The sequence below is a fragment of the Megalops cyprinoides genome, chromosome 18, assembly GCF_013368585.1.
Source record: "Megalops cyprinoides isolate fMegCyp1 chromosome 18, fMegCyp1.pri, whole genome shotgun sequence".
NCBI classification, from domain to species: domain Eukaryota; kingdom Metazoa; phylum Chordata; class Actinopteri; order Elopiformes; family Megalopidae; genus Megalops; species Megalops cyprinoides.
In genome coordinates this window covers 21,548,974-21,561,235 of record NC_050600.1, presented here as the reverse complement: position 1 = coordinate 21,561,235, position 12,262 = coordinate 21,548,974, and the positions used below count along the sequence as shown (strand labels likewise).

At 40.0% G+C, this 12,262-nt stretch overlaps 1 protein-coding gene and 1 long non-coding RNA gene across 2 annotated transcripts; one reads left to right on the top strand and one right to left on the bottom strand.

Annotated features, from left to right (window-relative positions):
* Nucleotides 1-562: 562 nt before the first annotated feature.
* On the bottom strand, nt 563-3,389 carry LOC118793665 (ubiquitin carboxyl-terminal hydrolase isozyme L1-like). The gene is made up of 6 exons (XM_036551894.1): nt 3,357-3,389; nt 2,647-2,766; nt 1,847-2,000; nt 1,549-1,634; nt 1,156-1,225; nt 563-600 (listed from the first exon to the last, which is right to left on the bottom strand). Exons 1-6 carry the CDS (start codon nt 3,387-3,389, stop codon nt 563-565), a joined length of 501 nt encoding a protein of 166 aa, XP_036407787.1.
* Nucleotides 3,390-8,836: 5,447 nt separating this feature from the next.
* LOC118792933 lies at nt 8,837-10,914 on the top strand. The gene is made up of 3 exons (XR_005005640.1): nt 8,837-8,900; nt 9,108-9,176; nt 10,846-10,914. It is a non-coding gene; the product is annotated as an uncharacterized LOC118792933 (long non-coding RNA).
* Nucleotides 10,915-12,262: the final 1,348 nt, after the last annotated feature.

The following is a 12,262-nucleotide window of genomic DNA, read 5'->3' as shown; positions in this document are numbered from 1 at the left end:
GTAAACTGGCAGGTACAAGCAGTGCGGAATACAGGAAACGGTCCATGTGGGCCAGTCGTCCAGAGGCCGGGTCTGGGAAGGCTTCTACATAGCAGCAGTGCTGAGAAGCAAACCTCGACCTTTTCCCACCCTGGAAACTGGCAGCAGGGCGCTGGTGGCCTTCTGGGAATAATAAAAGAGCTCAAATCTCATCCTAAAGTCCCCTTTCTACTTTCAAGCATTCTAATCCACTCATATTTTACAGCTTGTTTAGTCTAAATCGTGGGCTGTCTAAACTCTTCATTTGCACTCTTAAACAAGGTACGCCTACCTAACCTGTTCCTTTTTTATCATTATTTTAAATAACCTCCCCCATTTGTCAGCATCAGTGCACTTAAATACACAATAATTATTTAACACTTCCACAGAGGCACATTTTCAGTAGTATCAAGTATGAAATAAAACAAGAATCCACAATTAAACGGTAGTTAACAAACATATGCTCACCTTCCCCTTGGTGCTAACTTTTAACACAAGCAAACTTTTAGCATACGTAACCACTGCCTCTAAATGAGGACCACAGTCAAGAGGTCAAGCTGTACATACTGAGGAGGTTACATCCTAAGCGCAGACAAACACAATTTTCAAAGTTAAAATTAAGTCTTAGTCGCTGATATAGTTTTATAATACTACAGTAAACAAGATGAATTCTGGGTAAGCTCCTTTTGTGTGCAGAAAAGGTGTCTAATTTCATTTATGACCACACGGGGGAGCCAATACCAAGGAACCCAACTTACGACACCATCTCCATTCCCAAAAGCAAAGTTTTGTTTTGTTGATATTAATTAAACTGTACCATTATGATGCGGTCGTCTTCTGCGCCACACAGAAGTTCACTCTGAAATCAAGATTAAACAGTCCAATGAAATATTTAAAGGGCTTCACACCTGTAACTTCAGCTTTCATGCCAAGTAAATTATTTTGAATTATTTTTTAATTATCACTCCAACACTTAGTATGTCATTGTAAGCAACTCTACTGTTAATCGCTGGAATAAACACGAACCAGTTCTTCTCGAAAACATTGATGAGACTGTTTTGAATTAACATCAAGCCCGATGTAGGCAGCAGATGAATGCTAAACTACTCTTTATGGTGACTTGCTGACATGTCTTACCCAATTCATACAGCTGCCCGTCCACACTGACAAAGGTGCTGAAGTGGATATTCTCTTTGTCTGCTTCCACCTTAAGAGAGAGGGATTAGAGATGAGACAGAGGGGTCAGACACAGACATCCTCCTTTAGTCTCCTGTGCAAAAAGCCACAATCTACCTGCACCCATTTCATAATGGGCTGTACTGAAAATCACTTGCTTGATTCAAGACAATTTTTTGCAAGGGAATTTAAAAACGTAGAATGGTAAATTTATTTGTACAACTTTGGCGCCCTCTTGTGACACCTCTTTTAACAAAACCAACAGAACAGGATACCTCAGCCTTGTGGGGACCTACAACAAACTAAACAGGACTTTTTGCTTTAAACAGTCTGTATATTTGCTGATCTCAGTACCTCATCTCTCTTTAGCTGCTTGACTCTGTCATCTCCAGAGTGGTTGGCTGTGCTGTCCAGGCACCTCTTCGTTACAGAGCCACTATCTGACAATGGAAAGACTGAAGTCAGGATAGAGGGTTTGGTATTACAGAATGACACCATTGTCCTGAGTCCGACAGAGAAACAGTTTTAATCCTAGTCATTTCCATCTCTGTATTCGAGCTGTGTACAAACCAGGCTGGTTGCTGCTGCATCTCAATAAGTGACAAGTTTTGGAGCCCTGGGTGCAGTACAGATGACCTCCTTGCCCACTCACCAAACTCTGCTCGGCGTTTCTTATTGGCTGCAGTGTGCAGCAGCACGTCCGTCTCGCAGGAAGCGGCCGCGGTCCGCTTGAGGAAGTAGACCTCGGGCTCTTCCTCGCAGTTCCCGCTCTGCTCTGGTGCCGGCTGCTCTCTGTGGGACTCATGCTGACGCACAGTGACCCACTTTAGTCAAACGAATCCTGCTGCACGCCAAGACATACACAGGAACTCCACATTCTATTTGTCTGAAAGGAGCTTCAGAATTCATTCATCTCATCAATATGACAGACTGTACCCAAACTTTCCTTTATGTCAGGGGGGTGAAGTCAAGTAAGCTTAACTGTGTTGTGCATAGCTGAAGTGAAATATGATTTAGGCTATATATTGACTAGTGCAATTCAGGCTGGGGATGACACAAGGATTTCTCAGTGTCTTCAGGAATCTCCACGAATTTAACTGAACAAAGACACAAAAATATTTTGTGTATTCTAGGGGTACATTTTTATGTTATGAATAACAACATATCAGAAAAAAAGAAAACACTTTGATCTGTTCTTACAAAATTAAAAGTATGTCCTCTTTCAAATTTCACAAGACAAAACTGCTTGAATGAAGCGTAAGAGGTTGCCCTTTTCAACATCACCATCTGAAAGGAATGCCAGACTGTTAAAGGCAATGTACTAGGTTGCTGTTGCACCCTACTAAAGGATTTGGAAAATGATTTAATATCTGTATGAGTGGATCCATAGGGTAATCTGGTCAGGCTGTGATAGTGAGTGGTACCTGTATCCGTGATTCAGCCGGCACTTACCTGCTGCGTGAGCAACATGACCGCGCAGGATGGCGCAGGCTCTGAGGATGAAGACTGGTCCTCCAGTCCCAGGATGTCGATGAACTGCCAACCTGTACCGTCGTCCAATTCACTCAGTACCTTAAGGCAGATAAAGAGGCCGTGGTAAGGATCGTGGTACCAACATGCAACAGCTAATGTTTTTGATAGTAACAGGTTGATGTAGTCAAACTATGCACTAGTAAGCCCTGGCTAGGCAATAGTTAGCTAACGTTAAATACTACGAACTGACCGCATTGTAAACGTTTTGCCATTATCTTTGATTTAGGTTGTGGGGATAGTTATAGACCACGCATTTTCGCAGAAATGGCTAATGACAGCTAAATGACGAACGGTCAGCGAAATAGAAGGTAAACAAAACAACATACAATAATATTTAGAGGAAACATTACAGTTCGTTTCCTTGTAAGCGTTCAGGTAAATCACATATTAGAGCGACGAAGGAAACGGGGCAGACAGGAGATAGAAGCAGACTAAAGCTTAACGTCGGTTCCAGGGAAGAAAGATTAACTTGGCATCTTGTTGGTCAGCACTAACTTTTTTCAGCATCTGGGAAAAGACAAACCATGTAAATGTTTTATTAGGTCATTGATCATAAGGTTTTAGATCATCCCTTAACACCTTAACAGATACACAGATATTACCTAGGCAGACAAAAAAATGCAACAAACCTCTGGGTTGATTTCCATAGGCTTCAGCTCCATTATACCGTTAGATTATTAGCTAGTTGTGCAGCGGGAGAGGTGCTAACGGATTTGCAGAATACCGTTATTTATCGTTAGCCAATTAGCCGGATTGTACAGTGCAATGCAGTTGCCTGTTGTGGAATTTTCCCCTGCGATGTTAGCGCAGCCCACGAGACTGAACAAATAATAATAACGGTAACTGACAAGTGAAACGTAACGTAACCATTTGTAAAACTTTGGAAGTTTTAATATTGTGTCTTGCTACAATAATGGTAAATTGCATTTTTGGTTGAGATGAGTCTAACGTTAGCAGTGGCATTTTGTAAGAAAATTAGTAAACATGACAGGTCATTAATTGCGCATTAAGTGTCTAACCATTTCTAACAGCTAAAACGTTATTTGACTCTATTTTGAAGATATGAAACGAAGTTTAATGTTACCTCTGACTGAGTCTCAAACCGGTAATGTCCTGTAACGTTATTTAGTTAGCTAGCTAACAGGTCATTCAAACGCAGTCTGTAACTAGCTAGCTGTTTTTATATTATTGAAACATTTGATTTTTATGAAAGGACGTTTTAAGAGACATTCTTGGTATGTGCTGTGTGGGATGCAGAGGTCTAGGAGCCCCGAAGGGTCAGAAAGCCAGGTGGAGGGTGACTGTCACCAGACCCCTTTTGGTGGGAATGGACGCTAGGTCAGACTGGAGGATAATTAAGGGCCAATAAGGTGGTCTTGAATGTGGGGAAAGTTGGCCACATCCCAAAATCTTCAAAGCAGCCGTATCTTGCATTAAAAGGTACAAGTATTTGGGGCAACCAGAGCAAGAAGGGCAATGCCTGCCTCCTCTGTTTCCCTCCTGGGCTCCAACTCAGCATCCTTCCTACCCCTTTCCCTTCAACCCTAAGCTGTATGGACCATTTCAAAATTCGCAAACCTGCCTACATTCCATCGCTGCAGCTAATATTGGCTATCTTGGTGAGATGTCAGTTTTGTGTGAGTGATATTCTGTAATAATGAAGCAATTCAATTTGCTTACCTGTTTGCATATTTCAAGTAGCTGAATGTGAAATTTTCAATGCCAGAGCACTTAGGCCTATGGTATTTCAGGAACTAAAGCATTGGTCAGTTTGCAGCACTATATTTTAATTCATTCATTTAGTAATAATATAAATATACACCTTTCTGTAAAAATATTATGATGGCATTAACTTAATTTGTGTCAGTATAAGAAAGGTAAGACCTACATAGTCAGAAAAAATGTCAGAAATAAGAAAAGTCACAAACAGCTAAGTCTGGCAGAATGAGTGATTTTATGTCATGAAGGCTAGATATTTAATATTATTTATGAAAGAGAATGGTCATGGTCAAGCTTACAAGCAGCCACACAAACTACAATGTCACATGACATATCAATAATCATAATCACTTAAATGACATACAAATGACAAATACATTCCATATTCTTTATTAAACATAATTCAACATTAACCCTTAAATATCTATCCTTAAAGGCACTTCTAACAGTGACATATTTAATACGTTTTCCCTCTTTATGCAATCACCACTTGTATACTAGTCTCACCACGGTCTCTGCTCTCAACTTTGCTGCATTGACTAATTAGCTATTTTAATTGCTCAAGCTCAAACTTACAAAAATGAGAAGTCTTTAGAGTTGTTATACAAAGGACTTGTACAGTAAATAATAAATCATTTTTTTATTGTTAAAAATGTACTTCCTATATCCTCTAAGTTGCAAGTTTTAGACTACGCCCGTGGCCTGTGTGTAAAAACAATCTATTCTCACTTCCTGCATTCTTTCAGCTGAGTGGGAGGTAAATATCTATGATATCTGTATGATCTTGTCTGTTCCTATCAGCACTAAAGCCTCACTGAGATGTGAAGCAAAGCATGACACTTGCACCACACAATCATTGTAGACAATCTGTTATTGTGCAAGTGTATACATGTGCAAAATGTATTTGCGTTTGCTGTTGTTGTGTTTGAGGAAGTTATCGAGTTTCTTAATAATGGTGCGTATCCACTGTTATAGTGCTTGTGTGACTGTGATGCCTGTGGTCCTCTACTGTGGGCTCCTGGTCATTGCTAGCAGATGACACAGCCAGTCTCAAACCCGGGAGGTCCTTCTCAAGCCCACAGTCAAGATGAATGCCTTGCTGACTGAGGCATTTGGCAGCCCCAAGCCAATTTTAGCTTCACGGAAATGGGAGACAGTACAGAATCTGAGTATTACAAATCTTGCACTTGAGAGTAGATATAGTCTTGCTCATGCTTTTAATAGCATCTTTCCTTTGATAATTTTGAGCAGTATTTCTTAAAGATATTGCCACAAGGGCTTTCAGTCTCTTGAGGTCTTAATTAATGGAATTTTCTTCTGCTTAAATGGATTTTCTTCTGCTTAAACTCAGTAGCTGACAATGTAATCTCAATATTTGCTTTTCAAAACAAATGGGTTCATTCAAAGGCACTGTTAAAAGCAGCAGTTATTTCCATTGTAAAACCTGAGCCACTGGAGCATGTGAGGACTCTGAACATTTGTTTCCATATACGCTAGACATTTTTATATTGTGTGCAATATAGTTTTGTGAAGGTATGAAAGAGAATATCACGTCATTCCAGTATTCACCAGACATTGGTAGAAACATGTATAAAAGCATATACCAGCACTTTCCTTTCAGAATCTGATAACCATAAGAGATGCTTATCAGAGATCTACACTGTTTCCATTCCATTTCCAGTTACTTTTCATATTCACATGACAGGTCCTCTATCAGGTATTTTCTGTATGAATAGCTAATGTGTTCCAGTGTTTGTATGTGGCTACAGTCCCATTGTAATTATCAGAGGCATCATCTAAGTCTGACTAAAAGGATGTGGTGGAATACTCAGATCATTAGTGGGAAGATACATTGAGAGAGAACATTACTGAACATCTCAAAGAGCCCTGTGAGTATGAATTGGATGAATGGGGTAGGGGCATTGACTTAATTTGTGTCAAACTAAGAAGGATTGCATGTACATTGTGAGTTAGTAACAAGTATGGGACAAAAACATTTTGTGTAATCTGTAGGTTATATGTAGGTTACATGTTTAATATTATCAATGAAGGCAAACAGGCAAGGTCAGCCTTGTGTGAAGTTGCATGGGCTGACATATCACTTGAAATGATCATTATAACGTAAATTACACCTATATTCCCCATTCTTTGTTTAAACATTAATCTGAAATATCTTTCCTCAAAAGGACCTCTAACCAGGACATTTCTAGTCTGATTTTCTAAGCCCACATATCCAGTTGTGTCCAGTGAACTTTGCTAAAGATAGACTAAATCAAATAACTCCAAGGACAGACTTGTGTGTCTAGTGTGTCTGTTTGAAAAAAGTCCATTATAAATGAAGTGTATGAAGTATTATCGTAATTTAATTGCAAGCTTATCCTACCTTCCTATGACAAAAAGTGATATGGAAACAGGACTATTTGACCATTTCTAGTCTTAACCTCAAAGGCAAGATTATGTATTGCTATTTTTGTTAAGGATGATGAGCACATTTTAGCTTTAGAAAAGACCGTATTTTGATTACAGACTTCCCTGCTTTACTGAACAATCTCTAATCTGTAGCTGTGAATTTTTGTTCAAAGGTGCAGAGTATTGTTGAGTATTTCATATGTTGTCCCAGCCCAAGAAACATTTCAGATCTGAACCATTGTTTGGTGCATTAACAGACATAACTGTTGAGTCCACACTCAAAAATGTTGAGCAAATTTGGAGTGGTTGGAGCTTTTCTTCGCTTCTTTGGAGAAATTTATTTGTTCATGTAACCATTTATTTATTTACTGCCAATTTCCCTCCTTCACCATGTCAGTTCATTGTTTTGTACTGCCCTCCTCTTGAGTGCAGTCAAAAATCAAAATTTACTGCATGGCGCACTCACAATAAGCCCATTTTCAAACAAAAACATGGTGTGACCAGTTGAGTCCATTTTTTTCAGTGAATGAGTCCATTATCTCATGTGTTCTCCATTTGCTGTCTGCAGTGCCCTCATCATATGTGGTATAAACATTGCACAATTTACAGAACATTTTACAGTTTCAACATTTTTGTAGTATTTCTCTCTGGAGAAATATACTGAACTGACCAAGAGGTACTACTTGCAGTTCATTAAGCATAAGTGGATGTGGATCTCGAAGATGCACCAATCCAGACAGTGCTCCGTTGGTTGCATAGAGTGACTAGTCCATTTTGCTCTGTGGCAGGGAAGTTGGACAAGTTCATATGACATACAATGTGGCTGTGTGTTGTTAAACATAAATGTGATAACATTGTTTTTCCTGTATTACTGCGCAATGCCTGAAGTGAAAATGTAGTTCTATGTGCCGTATGCGCTTGCATGTGTTGCCCCCATATGATTTATAACACAGATAAATATGTATATAAAGAAATGAACTCTTTAAATTCTTATTTATTGTAAATTTTGTGAACTGTTTTGCTTATTTGTTTGCAGCTGCAATGGCCTCCCTCCTCCTCCGTACTCTGCAGGACTTGAACAACAGGGCTTTCCAAGAATTCAGGTGGCACCTCTGTCAGCATGTGCCAGGTGGCTTCTTGCCCATCAAGCTCAACCTGCTGAACAAAACGACGACGCAGGTGGTCGACCTCATGGTAGAAGCGTATAGCACGGAGGGAGCTCTGAGAATCTCCCAAGAAATCAACCAGAGCGCTCCCTCTGAAAGGCTGGAGAGGAACATGCACTGCGGTAAAGGGGGTTTTCCACTCTGCCCACATCCTCCTGCCTCACTCAGAACAGATGACGATTACTCTGAAGCCTTGCGTCACTGTTTGTAACAGTGCGTAACACGCAACTTGCACTTTCAAAACTGGGGAAATCCACTTAGGTAGAAAACACTTCCTGTGCATTCCAAACATAACTATTCCTGTGGCTTGCAATATAAATGTGTTGCTTAAATCTCCAAGAACAGCAGCTTTACCATTCTGTCATGCTTACGGTTTTACCAAAATTATGCTGCTGTCCATGTGTAGTTGGGTAAGTATTGTATTTGAAGGTCGTTGTGTGGAAATTTAAACCAAGATTCGTATTTGGCTGAATGAACGAAGCAGTTACACATCACACTGGTGTCAGCCATTGCCTTGGCATGTGCTTGACACTAAGCACATTTTTAAATGCTTTCTGACGTTGTCCAGGATATTAAACATTGTGAAGTAAAGGTCTAGTTGCCCCAAAAACAAATTTTAATTGGTACAGTTCCTTGGGTAACAAATTCCTATAAATGTTTTCACAGAGGATGAAAAGAATAGCAAGACATAACTTTGCTCCTAATTAAAACAGTGATTGATGTTGGGTGGTGGTCATTTCTGCCGCTTAGCCATACACTGCAATAGTACATATCCTTTCTGCTGTGTAATTTTTTTTGCCTGAAATTGCATCATAGATTTAACTCCTTCACTTCAGTTTGATGAGAAACAGTCTGGTGTACCTGAAGCTAGATGTCTGGGTAAGTTGAGCATCCTCATATGTAGTTATACTTATCCCACTCTTTATGCAAGCTGTTGACTATTCTTTTTGTGTGGAGTATACACTCCCTTGCAGCTTCTGAATATTTTTTATGTTTTGTCATGTTTTCTTGGAAAGAAACTGGTCCAGGTAATTTCCTTTATCAACGATTTGCTTTGTGGTGCACTGAGCGTTGTATTCTTTCCAGTGTCCCAGTCACTGCCAAGAGGGATCCCAGGGCTCTCTCCTGAGTTTACTCCCAGAGTCACATCAGATAGTAAGTTTAGAAGCCATATGAAATATGCAAACATTATGCAACATGCACACAACATGTATCTCAAATATGCCTCACATACAAACAGGTGCACACTGTGTACGAAACATACATCCAACCTGCTCCCTGCATATATTCAACACACTACCCGTGTATTACGAACATACGGACAATGTCTACCAAACATACATAAGACATATACCCAGCAAGCCCCGCATATGTGACATATACCCAGCATATTCAAGCCAGCTGTGCTTCATGACAGGAAAATGAGCTCTCTTTTATAAATACCACAAAAAAATAAAAGCATGCGTGTTATGTAAATTGTTGTAATTAATTGCATTCCTGTTTTACTGCTGCATATCTTTCCCTAATGATATCCTTACACGTCTCCCTGGATCTGACGAGGCCGGATCGAGACTCTAGAAGGCTCTCTCCATTCAGAGACACACCAAGACCCATGTTTTCAGGCTGGCTGCTGGGCCAAATTACTCTGAGAGATATTACTAAGATCATGTCCAGGGAATGTGAACCAGAGACTGTCCAGCTGTTCAATTGATAATCTACCTACTGAAATTAATCCAGTCTCAGGCAACCAAAGCCAAAGAACTAACATCTATGCAGGTTTCAACATCATTGCTTGTCACTGCCGACTCACCAACCAGCTGCCTTCCAGAGCCAGCCTCGCTCAAGGAGACTTCATCTCCGAGTACAGCAAGCCAAACTGTGCCCTTGGACTTTGGTTTTGAGCAGGGCCTCAGCGTAACTTTAAATGAGTATTTCTCAACTCTGGTCCTGGGGAACCCGCGTGTGATCTTTGAGAGAGAGAGAGATTGCTTTAAATAATGTCTGCTCTGAGCTCAATATTACAAACATGGTTTGTCAGGAAAAGATTACAAGCAAAAGTGTCGCTCCAAGTGTTTTCTGTTTTCTTGAGCCCCTTAATGAAGTTGGCTGTACAGACAGGTATTTAACCGTATTGATTATCATCAATAAGTAAGTTATCATAAATTAAGGTATTGAACTCTTAATTAAGGGTATGTCATTTTGATTAGTTCAAGAGGGCTTTGCAATATGAACTAAACAAATTGAACAAATAATCAAGCTAAACGGAGACAGCTGGCCTATATTTATACTAAATGATTTTTAATAAACAGCTGTTCTTTATTTTTTAATGAATATTACTGATGCAGCTAGAAGGAAAAAGAGAAAACGCTGTGTCTCCAGGACCATTGCTGAGATGCACTGAGTTAAGCATTTTCAAATCCCATTTGTTAGCAGCTTAATCAATCCTCATTGAAGTATCTCATCTGGAAGGAAAACCTGCTGTATGGTGCGTCCCCAAGGCCAAGGCTGAGAAGCCTTGCTTCTAACCACCAGCACTCAGAAATGGGGTGCAATGCTAATATATTTGAATCACGACAATAAATGTATGAATCATTTGGTTAAATGTCTGGCTTTAACAAAACCCTGCCTACACTGTGGCCCTCCAGGTCCAGAACTGAGGAGGCTTGACTGAAGGTATCTCCTTCAAGGAAAACAAGAATGAATAACAATGTGCTTGACACATTTTTTCACATTCAGCTATAATTTTTCAATTTTCATTTTTTTGTAATTTTTCAATTTTCATTTTTTTGTGATTTTTCTCCTTTTCTCTCTTTGTATCCAACAGTGCCCAGCCCGATTTTAGAACCCTTCGAATCATCTCCATTCAGGAGGATTTCTGACCCCATATTATCAGGTCAGCTGAGAACCAATCCTGTCACTCTTGACAAATCACTGGGCAGAAGTTCATGCAATGTGATACGGTGACTTCTAGATCAGATTCTAGTTTGTTGTTTGTGTTTCATGACCAGACAGAGATGACTGTGCTGCAGACGACACAGGACAAGCTGCGTCCATCCGGTCATCCATTACAGCGCAGTCAGGAGGCAGTGCTATAGCTCCCCACATTGCCGGATGCACTGTCCACACCCTCAACATCAATGTCGGCTCACCTTCACATGGTACTTTTTCTGTAGCTGTAGCTTGATGGTACTGGGAGTTGTATACAGGGAAATGTGGCATCATATTTGAAGGCTGTGTGATGTTATGCAAAATTGTCCCCTTTAAATGTGTGTGTGTGTGTGTGTGTGTGTGTGTGTGTGTGTGTGTGTGTGAAAGAGACACTGTGCTGGGTCATAAAAAATCCCAGTACACTCATTCTCTTTTCATCAGTAAGGGAGTGACCTGGCCAGAAATTCCCATTTGACTTTTCCAGATTAGCCGGTTCCCTTTGATTAAATGTGCTATACATGAAGCATTTCATCAGCTGGCATTCAGCAACACCTGAATGAACCAGTGCTTCTATTACAGGTTAGCTGGGATACCTTCACAGGACCAAGAGTTCGGCCCTTTTTCGGGTTTCCTGAAATGCTAGATGTGTTCATGTGTTTGAAACGTGTAACTGTTACCTGACTGTTTATTTCCTCTGTAGTCCCTCTTACATTGGCTAGAACACAGAACACAGATGTAACGGATGCATTTTGTCAGACACCTGTTACCAGGCCCTCAGGTTAGCTAACAGTTTCTCTTACATGGTGGGGGAACTTACTGCATCTTGCTGTTGATAGTCTTTCTTTTTTACGAGAACACTCATGCAGTGACAGAAACAAGCCATGGAAACTGTAAGATGTTCCTTTAAAATATCTTTCATATAAATATGTTTTTCACACGCTGCTCAACTTTTAAACAATAATTAAAAGTTAATCAAGTTTCTGTTGGGCTAAATTTTCATCTCTTACAATGATAGACATGGTTGAAAAATTCCTGTCATTACAAAATTTTGTCTGTCCTCAAATCATTGTTCATCAGTGTCAAGTATCACCAGAAAGGCAGCATGAAATAGATTTTGCAAACCATTGGCAGTTCCCCTAAATTGACATGCTCTGCAATGAATATTTCAGTTAGGCCATAATATTCACTGAATTTCACCATGATGTTCAGCCTGAGTCATTACCTTTTGACTTTAGATGAGTGTGTGAAGAAACATCAAGAACAACACAAGTCAAAGCTGAGAAAAACCTGCCATGCATATATGAAGGCATTAC